Raw genomic sequence first — 19,313 nt, 5'->3', positions numbered from 1 at the left:
GGAGGAGTAGGCTTTTGTTTTATCTAGTAGTGTGTCAGGCCAAGATACGATGTCGGCATGATCACGGGTCTATGACCACCGTTCGCGCTGTGAGGGTGGGGCTCCGTACTACATAGCAGCTTAAATCCGTCTACCGTATCTGCCACTTCTGCACGGCAGACCTCGCAATGCCATCGAGAACTCCCTCCCAGCCCCGCACCAGCAAATCTTCAACCGCCAACGAAGCATTGGTTGCGATTACCGTTTTGCCCTCCCAGGGATCCAATGGCATCGAGCTGCCCGTTGCCCGCCCTGTCCGTTGCCCGCCCTGTCCGTGCTTGACCTGCGCAACTTTCGGCGAGACCTGCCTGTGACGTATGATAGATGGCGGGGTAGCTTTCGCCCCGGGACATGCCAAGCTGGTACGGCATTCGGGAAGTCGGCGTTCTGAGCTAGCTGTGACTTCTGCTGCCCGTCCCAGCAGATGAGCTTCGCTTGGTAATAACAAAGACAGGCCTGCGGATGTCCTGGGGCGCAATTTTTCTCCGCAAGATTAAGACGGCAAAAGCCAGTCTATTATGGTACACCGTTCTTTTTTTCCCTTGTGGAACCATGGACTTAAGCCTCACTCCGATGCTCCGGCGCGGATGATAACGATAAAAATCATCTGATGATGTGATTGATATCCTCTTGTTTACCCTCGAGGTGATATGCTTGAATCGCTCGCTCGTCTATCGCTTGTCCTGCGCTATGCTGCGCTACCAGCTAACGTGTCGGTTGGCTGAACTGATACGCAACCGGTCCTAGGGACGGAGGTTGTAGAATCACTTGGCTCACTTAAGATGTCTCCTTGGAGGGCCTTTGATGAGCGCGAGGAGGGCTGAGATGCAGACCATTTCGCCCTTTGGCTTCCCATCGTACGTCTAGCGTTGCGGCGGCGGCGACCCGCTGGTGGTGACTTGGGACGTAGGTCTTGCTGAGTGAGTCTTTTGAAGCCGCGCTCGTGTGTCAAGGCACGCCTCTCTCTCCCGTCTTGCTCTTGACAGTTTACTGCTCTCCATCCAGTTCAAGATCTGTCCCGACTTGCGTTATACCGGCCAACTCACCTCACCATCTAAGGTCAACGAACCACGTTGTGTACACCATCCTCTTGCATCGATTGCGATCTAACACCCATTCTAGGTCTTGAATCGGCACTGAAGGATAGTCGGGCGAAATTCTCCTCATTTTTGGAATGGATTGCAAAGAGGGCAGCTTTACCAAGTTCCCAGACCTCCCACCAGAACTGCGCTGCCAGATCTGGGGGGAGCTCATGGGGGCACACGGTCTCTACCTGGTCTACTGCACTTCTGTCCTCTTTGACAGAACCGACGACCAAGACGGCCGCAGAACTCTTCGGCTTGCACTCAGGCCGGCACACCACAAGTTTCAAGTCCAAAGTCTCGGAGAGCGAGTCCACTCCCAGAAGATCCTGCTCGCAACATGCGTTGAGTCTCGGGCTGAGTTATGCAGACGCTTTCCCGACACCCTCGAGGGCGGTGGGCTACGCTTCAGTTTCGACATGACCTGATCTACATAGTGACAGACTTCCTCCGCCAGGCCTTCGTGGGCCTCAAGCTGCCCCCGGAGGTACGCCTCGAGTTCAAGGGTGGCTGGAACAGGCTCATTCACCGACTGGCTTTCGACAGCGAGTTCTGCCAAACTTGGTCCGTCCTCATGCGCGGACCAGGAGTAGGGGTCCAGCAGGATTGGCACAGCACGCGCCTCGACAGATTCATGACATTCCTCACCACCTGCACCAGCCTGAGGCAGCTTGTCCTCACCAGGCCGGACGGGATCGGCTTCGACGGATGGGCAGAGCTGTCTCGTGCTGACCGAACGACCCTTTCCGAGAGAATGACTGATTGCTACGGAGGCTTGACGTGCCAGGCGAGTGAGCGGTTCCCGGCGGAGGCGGTCAATTTTGACAAGACTGCGTTGTTCTTGAGGCAGATCATCCTCGGCGACCTGCAGTCCGCAATCCATCGCAATTGGGTGGGCAAGGTAAAGACTGGATACCCTGTGCTCAGGGACTTGGAGATATGGAAGATGGTGCATTTCAGTCTCGAGCTCCGGTGGCTCTGCAAGGGGATATCTGACTGCATGAGCGGTTGATGTGAGATTTCGAACGAATAATTTCGAGACCCAAAGGGCTTGAGAAGGGGGAGGGCCATTTGTCATGGACGTTGTACAACATCCTCTTTCCAGTGGCCATGCTTCAGTTTCTGAAGCTGAGTTGGACGGTCTTTCTGTGGTACTAAAACTCCAAGTCTCTATGGTGAGATGCAATGACGGGCGTTACTCGCAGAACAAAGCCTTGGTCTTCTTTGTGTCACAGTGCTGCGCTGCCCCAAGTTCTGCTGCCGACCCATGCTACACAGCGACATGCGTGTGTACCTCAGATCACAGCAGCTAGGCCACTCACCAAAAAAAAACTTCATGCCATTTCCTGCGAAACACAAGTACCCACGGACTCTTTTAGATTATTCGGTCACTTTGACTTATCAACGAATGTCACGACGGACACAGAAGCTCCGGGACTCGGGAGGCAGGCTCTGAGACCCTCATATCGGAGACCCTTGCCATGTGTCAGATACAGAGCGCCACGCAGAGTTCCTTCTTGACAAACACCACCCAAGCAGCCCGAGTCGACCTCTGGAGCCCCTGAAATCTGACAGTCCCCTAACCCTTGCCCCTGATTTGAGTTCGGGGCCCCTGAGGGCATTTTGTGGGCCTCTCCACCGTGCAGGAGCCGCGTGTCACGGCCAATGGAAGCCATGAGAAATTGTGGCCTCCTGCTGCATTCTTCGTCGGGGCGACAAGCGGTCAAAAGGTCGTCTGGACCACCCGCGTGAGTTGGTGGGCTCGTGCTATATACCCTTATAGTGTGCTGCTCACAATGAGACTTTCTCAAGGTAAAGTCCCCCCTCAATTCACTTCACGACGGCCTGCCGTCGAGATCTGCACCCGCCCACACGCAAAAACCCTGACACTGGCGACACGCAGCATCCAAGACGTATCTTGACCTTCCAACATTCGCGGAGCCAGGCGAGTACAGCATCGTGATCTGCGCGGATGACGACGAATATGCCGGGAGGTCCAAGGTCCTGCAGAAGGTTCTGTGCACCCCCCAATTATTTATCCTGCCCTTTTTAATCCCCAGGGCCCCGTTGCCGCTGAGCCTAAACCTCACTAACATACGGTCCCCTAGTTCGTGTCCAACGATGATCCCGGTAACGCGGCAGACAATGATGGGCGCTGCCGCAAGCTGATGGACATCTCGGGCGCGGCCACGGCCATCGAGCTCTTGGAGCTCGGCCCGGAGACGGACACAGCGATGCTCAGGTACCAGGTCGAGTACGCCGACGCCTTTGCGTTTGTGTTCAGTCTCTACTCACCCAAGACGCTTGAGACCGCCCAGAAGCTGCGCGACAAGGTCGCGGGTGCGGCTAGGAATCACCACAACATCATCACCATGTCTGACTATGAGAGGCCCGGGATGACGGTGCCCGTGTTCCTCATAGGGAACAGGGACGAAGACCTGGCTCCTCCGCAGGGTGAGTTGCAAGACAGGTCCGCTCCTGCGACAACAGGGCACTGCTGACTTGCTGGATCCCTCATGGCAGAGCTTGAGGAGGGCGACTTCTCACCGACGGCGTTCAACGAGAACGCCGAGGCAGAGCTGAGAGCAGTGAGGGAGAAAGGGCGGGCCGTGGCTCAGGAGTGGAAGTGTGCCTATTTCGAGGTCGACACGTCCAAGAGCGGGGAGCACGGCGTCGACGAGGCGATCACTGGCATTGGGCACATCATCAAGGCGGCAGAGAGACCATCCACCTCGTCCACAGCATCCTTCCGGACGCCCATGAAACCGCCCAAACAGTACAGGATACGGCGCTTCCTAGGGCGGATGAGCAGGATGACGAGCTTCAGTAATTGAGACAAGATGGTGGGTGGGGCTTCTACGTGGGCAGATGGGGTGCCTCTGGCTGGTCGGGGCACATTTTCTCTTTAGTAACTAGTGGCATTGGAAAGCAGCAGCATCTACCTGGTTGGTATACATAGAGGAGTTACGGAGTGAGGTCGTGTACACAGGGGGAACCACTATAGGGTCTGATACTGTACAAGATTGAATAATGGTGCCCATCCAGCCTCGTGGAATAAAATCACCAGGAACCCGTGCCTGCGCCTCAGCTGCAGGGATCTGCAGTAGATTGGCTGCCCGGGGACCCGAGGGCGGCTTATTCAGGGGCTCGACGTCTTCGCCCGCACACTTGATCTAATTTAGTCCATGGTACCTAGGCATATCTGTTTAAGTGGACATCGCCTATAGACCGCACGCGCTCATTGGCCTCCCCCCCCACAGAGGCATTGCAAATGAAGCATCAGGAGAGAGCAGCGAACAGTCATGAATTGACAGCATGCCAAATTTACAATGCATGGCCACCAAGCCGGGCCATCCGAATGGCCGCCTTAGCGCCTGCGAGGGCGATCTCCCAGCTGCGGCGAAGATCCACCGCGCTCACCGCTGTGGCCGACAAAACCTAAAGGCACGCCTGCCGCCCCTTGGTGAGCTGGGTTCAGCCCGACTTCACATCTGATATTCAGCCTGAGCACATTACCGGCCCCAGCATCCTCCACACCCTAAAGATCTTTGTGGAACTGCGCAGTAAAGCAAAGACACCACAGCCATTTCGCCCTCCCGACCCCCCACAAACAGCCGACAATGGACCGCTCTGATTCCTGGCCGGTGGCCCAGGCCCCGCCCGACACCGAGGCCGGGTCCGGCATCGACATCGGCGACCTGGGGGAGACGCTGTCATTCCTGCGGTGCTTCGACACCATCTTCCTGGTCGACGACTCTGCGGCGATGGGCCCCTACTGGGCCGACGTCAAGGCGCTCCTGGAGCGCATCACGCCCATATGCGCCAAGTACGACCCGGACGGGATCGACCTGTTCTTCCTGAACCACCGGCCCAAGGGCCTGCTGTCGAGCATGTCTTTCCGCAAGTCCGGGTACCGCCGCATCGGCGGCAACACGGCCGACACGGTGGCGGGCGTCTTCGACCGGGTCAAGCCCAGCGGCAAGTGCAACATGGGCGCGCGCCTCACCAAGCTGTTCCACTGGTACCACGGCATGCTGAAGCAGGACGAGGAGGGCGCCGCCCTCAACCTGATCGTCATCACGGCGGGGGCCTTTGATGACGACATCAAGGCCCCGCTGGTCCACGTCGCCAAGAGCCTGGACGAGATGGGCGTCCCCGAGCACCAGGTCGGCGTCCAGCTCTTCCAGATCGGCAAGCCCACCCTCGAGGTCGCCCAGACCTTCGAGTACCTGGACGACCAGCTCCACAAGGAGGCTCACACCAGGGACATCGTCGACACCACCACGTGGACGGGCAAGCCGGGGTCGTTGTCCACGGATGACCTGCTCAAGGTCGTGCTGGGCGCCGTGGTCAAGAAGCTGGACGAGCGCAGCAAGGGCATGGAGCTCAACAGCGCCGCGCCTGCGAAGCGCTACGACGGGGATGGTTACTGAGCTGGTTCGCCCGGTCAGTCGGTGCCGGGTTGAAATTCAAGGAAATCGGGGCCCGTACCTTGTGGGTCTCCCGGAGGAGGGATGGAGATGGACGGGGCCTGCGGAGGAAGACGCGGTTCAAACCGGCGTCAAATTGGGGCTGCTCACCGGGAGAGCCTGCTCTTTCCCAGCAGGTTTTGCAAGGAGCAAAGCCGTCGCAGGGACCGACCTTTGCCCAAGGTCGTTGATCTCATCGTCACCACTGTGCCGGGGTCTGGGGCGCGCCAAGGCAACCTAGTCTGCCCTTGCCCTGGATCCCGACGTCAGGTCACAAACGTCACGGCAACTTGAACCCTCTTATACTATACCTTACTCTATTGTAAAACAACAGAAGAGGCGAGGAGCTCCCCCTCTGCACCACCTCAGAACCCAAAAAAAACAAAAAAAATTATATATACCCAGTGTATTTACCCACCAAGGAAGAAGAAGAAAACTCCCATCGTGATCACCAACCATGTCTCTCCTCCGCTCCCCGGCCCTGACCAACCTCCTCGGCCTCGCCAACTTGTCCGCCCTGGGTGCGGCGACGCTCTACCTCAGGTCGCTGCACGCCAAGAACCTCGAGGAGCACGCCGAGCACGAGGCCCGCATGGACGGGCTCGAGGGGACGCTGCGCGGCCACATAGGGCTCATCGAGGACTCGCTCGAGCGCCTCGAGGGCCAGAAGATGAAGGGGATGAGCGAGAAGGCCCAGAGGCTCTACATGGCGCGCGGTAGGGAGGACAGTGGCGAGGGAGGGCCGTAGGTCGCTCTGCAACGAATTGGCATCTCGTGATGATGAACGCCCTGCGCCCTGTGGGCCGGCCCGCTGTTCGTTTCGGTTGTGGGTGCCTGTCCAGGAACGCCAGCAGCCCTGCTTGCCTTGTGGGCTCATCATACTGGCCTGTCCCACGTGAGACGGCCGGGATCTGCATTGGGGCCTCTTTTGTCTGTCCTGGAACGTCTGGATTGGCTTGGCGGCTGATGGTCCGGTTGATGGTCAACAACACGCAGGCCACGGCGGCCCATCGCAGCGACCGTCCTTGGATCACCAGTCGAGATTATTCCGAAACATACCGGTGCAGAGAGCATGGCAATGGTCACCGGCATCACAAATGGCGCAGATCACAGAACATTATGGGACCGTTGTCACAGAAGGGTGAATATTGTGTGGCAGATCTTGTTATTATTATATCCTGCGCAGTTGCCTGCGCGTCTCAGTTGTCATTTAGCTAATGTTCAGTGCTATTTAGAGCAAGCCGCTTGATATCTTTTGTCTCCCGTGACTCCGATCCGAATCGGTTTAAATATCCATCTGAGGCTGAACATATGTGGTACCAGAAGTCACGGGTTCACCGACAAGCGACTCTCTCGCTTAAAGAGCCAGCAGGTACTTAGAAGGTGCGGGCGACCTTGCCGTTGGAGCCCCGGCGGACGGCGGGGGCGGCGGCAGCGGCGGAAGAGGAGGCGCCACCAGCAGGGCTAGTTCCGGAGGAGCCACCGGCGACGCAGTTGGATCCGGTCAGGGGAGCGAAGGGGCCGTCGCCCTCACGGAAGACGACGGAGCCGGGGTTCTCGAAGGTGTAGTCGCTTCCCTCGGTGGTGGTGCAGCTGTTGACGTCGGGGACGTTGGCGACGGCCATGTCTGGCAGGGCGTTGAAGGCGGCCTCGTCGCCTCCCGTGCCGGTGAGCTCGACGGCGGCGCAGTTCATGTAGAACTCGCGGACGCCGCCGGACTTGTTCATCCAGGTCCAGGCGAGCGTGGCCTTGCCGGCGGGGATGTCGGCGGGAACGGTGAAGTTGTACTTGTCGGGCACGGGCAGGGTGGCGCTCTCCGGGGTCAGGTTGCCCGTCTGGCCGCGGGCGGGGCAGCCTCCCTCGTACGAGGTGATGACCTTCCAGGCCGACTCCTTGGTCGGGGCTTCGTCGTAGGTCAGGGAGACCTGGCAGGAGCCGCCGGCGTGGACGGTGGAGCCCATGAAGGCGAGGTTGGGGGACGAGCCCAGCTCCAACGGCTTGGCCGTGCCGCTGCTGGACCTGCCCTGGCAGGGGAAGGGGTTGTCGGCGCCGATGGGGGAGTTGATGGTCTCAGCGAAGGGCTCGGGGTCGGTGATGACAATGTGGGCGGAGGCGGCGGCGGCCAGGATGGCAAGGATCTGGATCGAGGACAGCATCTTGAGAGAGTGTGGTTAGATGGTCGTACCGGACGAATCCAAAGGTGGTGTGGTAAAGATAGTGGTGGACTGAGAAGTCTGCTAGTCAAAGTGAGTGTGGGAGAACGATGGATGCAAACGCGCCAGGCGTGTGAAATTAGTGAATGAGTAGTAGTATGGGGGAAGTAGAAGAAGAATGCTGTGATGATGAGAGTGGGATGAGAGTGGTGTGATGGACAGGTGAAGCCGTTCTTATATTCCTGAGAGCTGAGCGCCTCGGAGCACCGCGGGCTTGCCTTGACCGCGAGCCATCCTGCGGGATACGATGCGGTCCAGATGCGCCACCGCGAGGCAGTAAGCTGCTGTTTTGGTGTTGACGAGGCGGCCATACCAAGTCAAACCAGTCACAGGTGACACCTGCGAATCGACAAGTCCCATTGGCTCGACAACCCAGCAGCGATCTGGTGAGACGGGCGAGATCCGATCCAGCCGCATTTTGCTCCCGTGGGGTTTGACGCCGCTGTGGTGGCGCCCAAGATGATTGGAGTTCTTGGAGTCTCCCTCCGGAGCCAGACCCGTTCTTATTTCTTGGCAGCGGTCCAATCAGGCCGGGCTTGACACTGAACCTGGCCATAAGATTCAGGCTTGGATGAATGGAGGAGGCGTGAGACTCCTTCAAACGTAAGAACGGCCATGGGGGCGGCCCGTTTTAGGCTCCTCAGTAGCACCGAGCATGAGCCACCGCACCGTGTTCAATTGACTACTGCAAAATAGAAGTGGGCCAACCAAAACTGCAGCCTTGAGTAAGCGCGTGAAGGAGAGTCCCTCTTTCCCAAAATACATGTGTTTTGGGGGCTCGGTTTTTTCTGGTTAGCCGGGGGCGCCTTGTACTAACCCCCCCCCAAGCCCAGCGTAACTATATGTATACATGTGTGGAGCCGTCCTGATCACTTTCAATTGTGCGGCGCAGCACTCCTGTGAGTCGTCGCAGGCTGAGTTCCTGCAAAGACAGATTTGATGAGAAATCATTATTCAAAATTCAATCCCGTGTGGTTGCATTCATTCAATTCTCAAAAATCGTGCCTTTAACCGCAGCGAGTGCTGCCAGGACCGGACTTGGAGTTCGCGCCTATCGTGCAAGTGAATTTCCAGGGCAATTGATCGGTAATGGATTGAGAACGGGACGTCGACCAGTGAGTTCCCAGATTTTATAGATCACAAGCCTCTTCAAGTTTGATCAAAATGCTGAACCGTTTCAGTTGCCTTGTGCAGTGGCCACTCTACCCACGTTGGGCCTTGTAGCAGCCGATCTGCCACTCATGATCTTTTGATGCCCAGTCTAGCCAAAACTTCATACCGTAGTAAGGAGATACGGTTGAGTTTTTCTCTGTATCAAAAATATTCTTGATGGGTTCAGTGAGCTTGGTTACCTTGAACATCCGTGGGGTGCTGCCGTTGCAGCCTCTGCACTGTATCCTCGACACTGACCAACACCTAGATTTCCCACAAGGTAGACACACCCATACATGAAAGCTCTTTTCTTTTTTTTTTTTTTTGGACATGGAATGTTTATCCCATCTCATTCTTTTCTTCTCTTCTCCTTCTGGCTTCTCTTTCTCACTTCTCTTCTTCACTTTTTCTCATATGCTTTGGAAAAACTGATAATTAAAAAAAAGACAGGTTGTTGAATCTACACGGCATTCTTTCACTAGACTCCTCTGTTTAGTACAAGAAAAGGGCGTCCTTATCACTCAAATTCCTCTCAATCTTCCTTAGATATGGAGAATCCGTTTCAGTTCTAAAACATCAGGTTATTACTTGCAGGATACAAGGCTTAGATACTCTCACCTTGTCCTTATTGTTGGCACATCGTTAATCACTTCGCTGAGCACACATATCACAGGATCATTTAACATATGTCTCCAGCAATACAGCAGCATGGACGCCAAAATCACTAGTGTGAAACACTTGGAGCATAAGTATGCTTGAATTGATCACATTATTTAGAGTATCAAACCCTCAACCATCATCATTACTCAGTCATAAGGGGATGTATCCTGAAGAACCATTTCCTGCATCCCAAAAGAGCCGAAGAAAAGTATTGTCGTCAACACATCCGCAGGCCAAGACTCGTTCGCATCAAACCGCCCCTCTAGTTACCGGTGAAGTTGACCGACTGGCTAGCGTCGCCGGCGGACTTCTTGTCGGTGGCGATGTTGGTGTCGAGCTTCTTCTGCTCGGCGGCGATCTTGTCGGCGTTGTCCTTGCCGTTCTGGGCCTGGTCGATCGAAAGGTCGAGGACCTCGAGCTTGAGCTTCAGGACCTTGTTCTTGATCTTGCCGACCTGGAGGGCGTCGGCATCGGCACCACTGGCGGCGGCGATCGCGTCGTTGAAACCGCCCGTGCCGACCTCAGCGTCCTCAGCGGTCGTCCTGGCGGCCTTGATGATGGCTGCGTCGGCCGGGTCGACGTTTGCCAGGTCGTTCTCGTCGATCTAGAAAGGGTAGAGTGTGAGCAGCTGCGTGTCTGGGGTCTTCGGTTGCAGTGACCAGGTGCGCGCGGTAGGTGCTGTACTTACAGGGAACTTGGCCTGGACCTCGGCGAGTGCGTTTCCAGCAACTCCGTCGCTGACCTGGAAGTCGGCGTAGCTCTGCTTGGTCAGAACGGCGGCACGCTTGTGGTGGCCATCCTGAGCGGTGGGCAGGGACAGGGCCGAGGCGGCGAGGAAGAGGATGGCAGTCTTGATATACATCTTGTTTGGTGGTGAAAGAAGGTGGTTGGTGTTGCGAGAGACGACGATTAGCGAGTGAATATCGAACAGGTAAAATTAAACAGCGCAGCTGTGTTGAAGAACGGAGAAGGGATGAACGGTTGGGAAGGTGTTTGGATGAGTGAGTTGTGGGGATGAGATCTTCTGTCGTACCGCCGGATGAGACGAAGATCTTATAGTTGTTCGCGAAGCCTGTCAACCGCCGTCGTCAAAAAGCCATGCGGGCTTGGCGAGCTAGTTCTTCAAACTCATGAGACTCTTCCGAGCTCGACACCGGGGTGTTCCAGGGGAGGTGGGCGGGGAGGGGAGAAGGGGGGCGCAGAGACGCCCTTCAGGAATTGTCCTGTGCCTCATGTCGAAAACATCGCCAAGGCTGCCGACATCCACCCTTACAAACCCGCGATAATGCAGCCGGGTCGTTACCGAGCACGACAGACACGAGGGAACCTTCGCCAGTCCCAAATCGGCAATTGTGGTGCGATGGTGATGCCCTGGGACTGGTCCGTCCAGCAGGCGCTACATGACGAGACACGATGGGATGGACCCCTCGGTAGGGATGGGCACCTGGTGAGGCAGGACGAGCTGCATGGGCATGCTATGAAGGGATCGGTTGAAAGCGAGCCCGTGGTGTTCTCGCGTGTTCGCAGATCGACGACCGGTACCACGGATCCAATGAGGATCCGTTTCCCACAGGGCGGGTGCCCAGAAAAGACAAGACCAGACAAGCTCCGACAAGCTCAAATGATCGGCAGGCACATCTTGGCCTGATGTTGGCGGGATGTTGGCAGTCTGGTAGTTGGGACGAGGGCGGGTGCGCCGAGCGGCGGTCGTCTGAGCTGGCCGCTCGTCTCGTTGGTGTCGCACTTGATGTGTGATCTCTGCCAGGATGCCGGGGTGGAAGCATGCTCACCCACTCACAGCGGCAGGGTTGGCCTTCCCGGGCTGTTTGGGGTGTGGGGCTTTTGGTGGCTGCTGCGACGTGTGAGGCTGTTCGCTTTTCCGGCAACCCCCTTCTCCCATCATGACTGCCGTCGGCGCATGGCCGCGATTTGAAGATGACATGCGCCGGCGAAGTACGAACATACGCCATTGCCCTACAACAAGAAAAAAAAAGTCTGGCTGTTGATGGATGTCGTGTTGGGGAGTGGGACGTAGTCAAGTGACCTTAATCCCTATACCTCACTTAACATCCAAATATGATATTTAAATATTAACTAACCTCATTTCATATTTGGATGTCAACTAACCTTATTTCATATTTAAATATTAAAAAAAGAATTATTATTAAATTGTTAGTATTGATTTTTAATTTATATTAATAAATTTATTTTAGCATTATCTTAGTTCTTACTATAGTTATTATAAGCTATATAGCATCCTAAGCAACCCAACTCCTTTATACTAAAGATTATAAAGCATCCCTTAAAGAAAGTATTCTCCAGCTTATATTTCTTGCAATCATTATACTTCTTATTAACCTTAATTTTATAAAATGTAATTAAAACTTTAATTAAGTAATGCAAATCCTTTAATATTAGGTTTAACTCATTATTTAAAGTTATATTGCAAGTATTAATATAAATATAAATATTATTACCATTTATCTTAGCAAGCTTCTTAAAGATAGCTTTCTATCTTTTATTAAAATTATATTATTAATAAATTAAAATTATATTTATATACTTTTTATTAATTATATTAATTATATTATTTATAATATACTTAATAATAATTGCATTACTTATATTAATCTTATATTCTTAAATAACTAGGTTATTTTTAATTAAATTAAAATTAATATGCTTAATAATCTTAAGTTTAAGCAATATTTTAAAATTCTTTTTTTTTTAAATTTATTTATTAGTAAGTTAAATTTAAAGCCCTGGAAATATAAGTGCTGTTAATTACCACTTACGCTAAGTTATTTATTAAGTTAGTTTTAAATAAATATATTAAAGTTGGCTTCTTTATAAATGTAGCTTAAAAAGTAAAAAAAAATTTTTTAAAAAAGGAATTATTAATATTTTATATTAATTCTTCTTAAATTTAAAATTATTAAAATATAAAAAGTATATAATATATAATATATAATATATAATATATTCTTTATAGTTATATATATATTAAAATTAATTATTTTAATAAAACTTAGTTTTTAATAAATTACTTATTAAATAATATAAAAGCTTTTTTAAAATTATATTTAAATATTATAATATTAATAATTTATTATATTAAGTCTTAATAAAAATTTTATATTTATATATTATTAAGGGCTATATATTATATACTTATATTATTTAATCTTTTAATTATTTAATCTTTTAATTATTTAATTTTTTAATTCTTTAATCTTTTTAATTATTATTTATTGCTTATATATAAATATAAACATTTATATATATATTTAAATATATTAAAATTATTATAACTTTAATTAAAATCTTAAAGATAATTTATATTTTTAAATTTAATTTATATTTATTATACTTTATTTTATATTTAATATTATTTTAAATTATTATTATAACTTTATAATAATTTTATATTTATTTTTAATATTATTCTTTATTATTATTTTAAGTTAATATTATTTTTAATTATTATTTAAATTAAAAAATAATTTTAAATTCCCTTTTAACGCTATATTTTATAATTACTTTAGCTTTTATTTTACTTTTTAAACTTTTCTTTCTTTTTTAATCTTTTAACTTAACTTTATTAATATTTTTATCTTTAACTTTATTTTTAAATCTTTAATTCCTTTTACTTCTTAATTAAATAAATATTTAATAAAACTTAAGATAAATTAAAATAGGTTAATATTAATAAAAAGGGTATAATAAAAGGGGAGGAAAGTATTAATAAATTAAAAGAACTTAAAATTATAATATAATTTCTTTTTTCCTTAAATATATTAAGAATAAAAAATATACATGCTTTTATTAATTTAATATATTTTAATTTTTATTAATATATTAAAGTTTAAATAATAATAATATAAATTAATATATAAATAAGGTTTTAATTATTATTACTTTGAAGTTAACTTTATATTATCCTTAAGGTAAAATTATTATTTAAAAATATTAATTCTTCTTATTAATTAAACTTAATAAAACTTAAAAAGATATATTTATATTAAAATATATTTAAATATAGTTTATATAAATATAGTTAATTTATATACTTTTAATTACTTTAAAGCTAATTAAAAGGCTTTTATAATAAGTAATCTTAAATTTAATAAATAATTAAATAATTAAAGTAATAAACTTATATTAAGATAATAAATAAGTTAAATTATAGCTTAAAAGTATAAAATAAAAGAAAAAGTTTAATTATATTATAAAAATAATTAATAATAATATAATTAATAATATAAACTATATAATTAAAGTAAGTATTAATATAATTATATATATATTATTAAATTTACCTTTTAATTATATTAATATTTAAGATTATTTAAATATTATAATAATTTAAATTCCTTATTTAAAATTAATAAAGATTAAACTATTCTTATTAATGTTTAAATAATATTAATAAAATATTTAAATATTATATTTAAACATTATAAAAATATAAATTCTAAATTAAATTACCTTTATTAAGTCTTATATAATATTAATATTATATTTAAATATTATATTAAAATATAATATTTAAATATTATATTTAAATATTTTAAAAATAAGGGTTTTTTATTTAAAATTAATAAAGGTTAAATTATTTTAAATTATTATTTAAACTAAAAGGTAATCTTAAGTCCCTCTTTAATGCCATTCTTTATAATTGCTTTAGCTTTTATTCTTCTTCTTGGACTTTTCTTTCTTTTTTAGCCTTCTTACTTAACTTTGTTAATATCTTTATTTCTAGCTTTATTTTTTAAATCTTTAATTCCTTTTGCTTTTTAATTAAAGGAGTATTTAATAAAACTTAAGATAAGCTAAAATAGGCTAGTATTAATAAAGAAAGTATAAGAAGAGGGAAGGAAGGTATAAGTAAATTAAAAGAGCCTAAAACTATAATATAATTTCCTTCCTCCTTAAATATATTAAGGATAGAAAATTATATATACTTTTATTATTTAATAGTTTTATTTTTATTAATATATTAAAGTTTAAATAATAATAATTTAAATTAATATATAAATAAGGTATTAATTATTACTGCTTTTAAGTTAACTTTTATATTATCCTTAAGCTAATAATATGCTAACTTATCTTAAGAAAGGTAATAGCATTATTTAAAAGTGCTAATTCTTTTTATTAACTTAGTTTAATAAAACTTAAAAAAGCATATTTATAATGCTTTAACTTTATATAGCTATTAATATAAATATAATTAAATAGGAAAATAAAATTACTTATAAGTATAAGTTGCTTATTGCTTATATTTAAAGCTTAGCGTAATTATATTTTAAAAGCTAAATTTAAGGTTATACTTTTTTATAATAAAAAGAGATTTAAAATCATCTTTATTTTATATTTATAAACTTATAATAAAAATAAATTAATATAAATAAATATATATAAGTAATTAAATAACTTATTTAGTAATAACCCTTAAAAGTAAATTATATTTATTATTAATTAAATAGCTTTATTAATATTAAACCTTAGCTGGATTTAATAATAATAATATTTTATCCTAATTATTAAATAGGATTTTGGAATTATATTTATTAAAGCTATAATAAATAATTAAATATTCTTTTTGCTTAACCCATTTTAATAAACTTTGCTTTATGCTTAGCTTATTATTAAAGGTTTAAGCAAGATTTAATAAAATAAGTATTATTTATATTATTAAAACTTTTTAAATAATACATACTTTATATATATTAATAAGTTTAAGTATATTAAGTAAAACTAATAGCATTAAGTAAAGCTATTATAAGGCTATATAGTGATTTTAATAATTTACTTTAAAATATATTAATCTTATATTTAAATATTATATTAAGATATAAACTTATATAATTTTAACTTAATATTCTTTTAACTCTTTATTAAAAATATACCTTGTAAAATTAAATAGTATATTTAATTTATTATTACTATAGTTAATGCTAAGGATTTAAATTATAAAGATATATTTTAAATTTTAATATTATAAAGATATAAATATTATATTTAAATATTATATTTAAATAAGATATTTAACTTATTAATAAGAAATTTATAATCTTGGTTAATAGTAAAATTAATAAAGTTACCCATAATTTAAATATTGCTAATATTAATAAAATGCTGTTATTATACTTTTTAATTAAACTTTTCTTTTAATATATTAAATAACCTATTAAATAGGAAATAATATATTAAAGGAAAGTTTAAATTAATATAAGCATAAATAAGTGTAATATTTAAATATTTATATAAGATAAGTATATATATAAAATATATAGGGTTATTTTAACTTACTTTTTCCTGTTAATGGTTTTAAAACTATAAATATAACTTTATTGCGCTTACCTTAGAAATGTTTAAAGTTTATATTAACTAAATAAGATTATATTTTTAAAAACATAGTTACTTAAGCCTTAATAAAATAAATAATAAGGAATAAATTCTTATTAATAAGGATATTTTAAATATACTATAAAATGTTAATAATAATATTATTAATTAATATAATTTAAATAAAAAGAATATTTACTTAATACTTTAAATTCTTTTCTTTATTAAATATTTATTATATTGCAAGTAAATTAAAATGTTTTGGCTAATGAATTAATTAATGCTTATAAATAAGTAATTAAATTAAATCTTTATTAATAAGTAATAAGTAAATATTACTTAAAGCCTAAGCTTATTATTTCTTTAATTACTTATTAATTAAGAGGTAATTTTATAAAATACTTATAATAATTAATAATTTTTTATATAAATCTTAATATTAATAAAATAACTTATTATTTATAAAAATAAGTAAATTAATTTAAGTAATAATGCTATTTAGCTCTTTTTAAATATATAACAGGATTTTTATTAATAAAGGAATAGGGCCTAAATGAATTTTATAAAAAATTATTATTATTTAAGAAGAACTTAAAGAAGTATCTTAAATTCTTATTTAAGATATATTATAACTTTTATATAATAACATTTTAAGTTATCTTAAGCCTTAAAGATAAACTATACCTAAAGATTTATTAATATTTAAATATTATATCTTAATACTATATTTAAATATAAAATATATATATTATAAGTTATTAAGCATAAAGTTATTAAAAAAACTTTTTAACAATATCCTAAGTTTAATAAATAAGTATTACTAAGTATTTAAGATAAAATTAAAATATTATAATAGTATTCTTTTAAAATAATTATAAAGAAGTGTTAAACCCCTTTTAATATTTATTTCTTTAATTTATTTTATTAATAGCAAAGTGTAAATATTAAATATTTTAAATAATCCTATAAAAAGTTAATTTTAAATATAATATAATAAATTAATAAAGATATACTTACTATATTAATATTCCAAACTTTAAGTTAATAACCTTCTTAACTATATAGCTAAGGGTTTATATACTTAAAGCCTTCTTTTAAGCTAAAAGCAGTAATTATGCTATAAAACCATTTATATTTTAAAATTTAAATATTAATTTCCATAATATAAAGAAAGAATTTACTTACTTATAAGATTTTTAAAGGGGGTTATTTTATAATTCTATCTTAATTGCTACCTAAATTAAATTTAATAATTTATTAAGAAATAAATATATTGCTTTATTATATTAAAATTCCTTTAAGCAAAGATAAAGATATTTATAATATAAAGCAATTAAATAATTATACCATTAAAAATAAATAAGCTTATTTTAAAAAAAAGAACTTATTTTAAAAAGCTTTCCTTAAGATAATAAACTATAAAATTAAATTTCCTATTAATATATTAATAAAAGTAAATAATTTATATATATATATATAATTATCCATTTACCTTAAAAGCCATTTTATAAGTTTTATAGTATTTAAGATAATAAATATAAGTAATTCTATTCTTTAAACTTTATAAGTATTTTGGGAATTAATTATAATAATATATTTTTATTACCTTAATATTAAAAGCATTATTATAAAGAATAAAAATAAATTTATTATTATCTTCTTTTAATAATTTATTAAGCTAAATTAATATTAATCTTAAATAAATTATTAAAGAATATATTTAAATATAACTTATATAAATATAGCCAATTTATATACTTTTAATTACTTTAAAGGTAATAAAAAGGCTTTTATAATAAGCAATCTTAAACTTAATAAATAATTAAATAGTTGGAGTAATAAAGTTATATTAAGATAATAAAGAGGTAAAATTATAGCCTAAAGGTATAAAAAAAAATAAAGAGTTTAACTATATTATAAGAATAATAAGTAGCAATATAGTTAATAATATAAACTTTATACTTAAAGTAAGTATTAATATATATATATATATTATTGAATTTACTTTTTTATTACTTTATTATTTAAGATTATTTAAATATTATATTTAGATACTATATTTAAATATTGCAAAAATATAGGTTTTGTATTTAAAATCAATAAAAATCAAATCATTCTTATTAACTCTTAAATAATATTAACAAAATATTTAGATATTATATTTAAATATTATAAAAATATGGGTTTTATATTTAGAATTAATAAAGATATTAAACCATTCTTATTAACTCTTAGATAATATTAATAGAATATTTAAATATTATATTTAAATACCGTAAAAATGTGGGTTCTATATTTAAAATTAATAGAGAAATTAAATCATTCTTATTAACTCTTAAATAATATTAACAGAATATTTAAATACCATATTTAAATACCGCAAAAATATAGAGTTTTTAATTTATAATTAATAAAAAGATCCATAAGAATATAGGTTCCATATCTAGAATTAATAAAGAAATTAAATCATTCTTATTAACGCTTAAATAATATTAATAAAATATTTAAATATTATATTTAAATACCATAAAAATGTAAAGTTTTTAATTTATAATTAATAAAAAGATCTATAAAAATATGGGTTTTATATTTAAAATTAATAAAGAAATTAAATTATTTTTATTAACTCTTAAATAATATTAATAAAATATTTAAATATTATATTTAAATACTGTAAAAATATAAAGTTTTTAATTTATAATTAATAAAAAGATTTATAAAAATATAGGTTTTATATTTAAAATTAATAAAAATTAAACCATTCTTATTAACTTTTAAATAATATTAACAAAATATTTAAATATTATATTTAAATACCGTAAAAATATAAAGTTTTTAATTTATAATTAATAAAAAGATCTATAAAAATATGGGTTCTATATTTAAAATTAATAGAAATTAAACTATTTTTATTAACTCTTAAATAATATTAATAAAATATTTAAATATCATATTTAAATACCGTAAAAATATAAGTTCCATATTTAAAATTAATAAAAAGATTAAATTATTCTTATTAATTCTTAAATAATATTAATTAAATATTTAAATATAATATTTAAATATATATATTTAAATATACTTCCCTTTAATTTTTTATATTATTATCTTTATCTTTCTTAATATTAATCTTTATATTTATTAAAATTAAGTAGTAAAGCTACTTTTTAATATTATGGCACCTAAGTTATGGGTTGCTAAAGATTAAGTATATATATTTTAATATTATTTTTTATTAAATTATAAATTAATTCTTTTTTTATAGCCACCATATCGTACTCTTATTAAGTTTGGTTTACCTTAATTAATTATCTTTTCTTCTTAAAATATAAAATTAAAATTAATAATCT

At 39.5% G+C, this 19,313-nt stretch overlaps 6 protein-coding genes across 6 annotated transcripts; 4 read left to right on the top strand and 2 right to left on the bottom strand.

Annotated features, from left to right (window-relative positions):
* Window positions 1-1,485: 1,485 nt before the first annotated feature.
* INS49_008218 (uncharacterized protein) lies at window positions 1,486-2,133 on the top strand (the record flags this gene model as incomplete). Its single annotated transcript, XM_043168963.1, has 1 exon — window positions 1,486-2,133. One exon carries the CDS (start codon window positions 1,486-1,488, stop codon window positions 2,131-2,133), a length of 648 nt encoding a protein of 215 aa, XP_043026643.1.
* A 784-nt stretch (window positions 2,134-2,917) lies between these two features.
* On the top strand, window positions 2,918-3,955 carry INS49_008217 (uncharacterized protein; the record flags this gene model as incomplete). Its single annotated transcript, XM_043168962.1, has 4 exons — window positions 2,918-2,933; window positions 3,025-3,134; window positions 3,230-3,575; window positions 3,645-3,955. 4 exons carry the CDS (start codon window positions 2,918-2,920, stop codon window positions 3,953-3,955), a joined length of 783 nt encoding a protein of 260 aa, XP_043026642.1.
* Window positions 3,956-4,741: 786 nt separating this feature from the next.
* INS49_008216 (uncharacterized protein) lies at window positions 4,742-5,554 on the top strand (the record flags this gene model as incomplete). Its single annotated transcript, XM_043168961.1, has 1 exon — window positions 4,742-5,554. The coding sequence occupies one exon, from the start codon at window positions 4,742-4,744 to the stop codon at window positions 5,552-5,554; it is 813 nt and encodes a 270-aa protein (XP_043026641.1).
* A 493-nt stretch (window positions 5,555-6,047) lies between these two features.
* INS49_008215 (uncharacterized protein) lies at window positions 6,048-6,338 on the top strand (the record flags this gene model as incomplete). Its single annotated transcript, XM_043168960.1, has 1 exon — window positions 6,048-6,338. The coding sequence occupies one exon, from the start codon at window positions 6,048-6,050 to the stop codon at window positions 6,336-6,338; it is 291 nt and encodes a 96-aa protein (XP_043026640.1).
* Window positions 6,339-6,966: 628 nt separating this feature from the next.
* Window positions 6,967-7,746, bottom strand: INS49_008214 (uncharacterized protein; the record flags this gene model as incomplete). The annotated part of the gene is made up of 1 exon (XM_043168959.1): window positions 6,967-7,746. One exon carries the CDS (start codon window positions 7,744-7,746, stop codon window positions 6,967-6,969), a length of 780 nt encoding a protein of 259 aa, XP_043026639.1.
* Window positions 7,747-9,877: 2,131 nt separating this feature from the next.
* INS49_008213 (uncharacterized protein) lies at window positions 9,878-10,477 on the bottom strand (the record flags this gene model as incomplete). The annotated part of the gene is made up of 2 exons (XM_043168958.1): window positions 9,878-10,219; window positions 10,304-10,477. The coding sequence occupies 2 exons, from the start codon at window positions 10,475-10,477 to the stop codon at window positions 9,878-9,880; spliced, it is 516 nt and encodes a 171-aa protein (XP_043026638.1).
* Between the last annotated feature and the right edge of the window lie 8,836 nt (window positions 10,478-19,313).

Source organism: Diaporthe citri (assembly GCF_014595645.1).
Source record: "Diaporthe citri strain NFHF-8-4 chromosome Unknown scaffold_3, whole genome shotgun sequence".
Classification (NCBI taxonomy): domain Eukaryota; kingdom Fungi; phylum Ascomycota; class Sordariomycetes; order Diaporthales; family Diaporthaceae; genus Diaporthe; species Diaporthe citri.
This window is presented reverse-complemented; position numbering and strand designations above follow the sequence as displayed.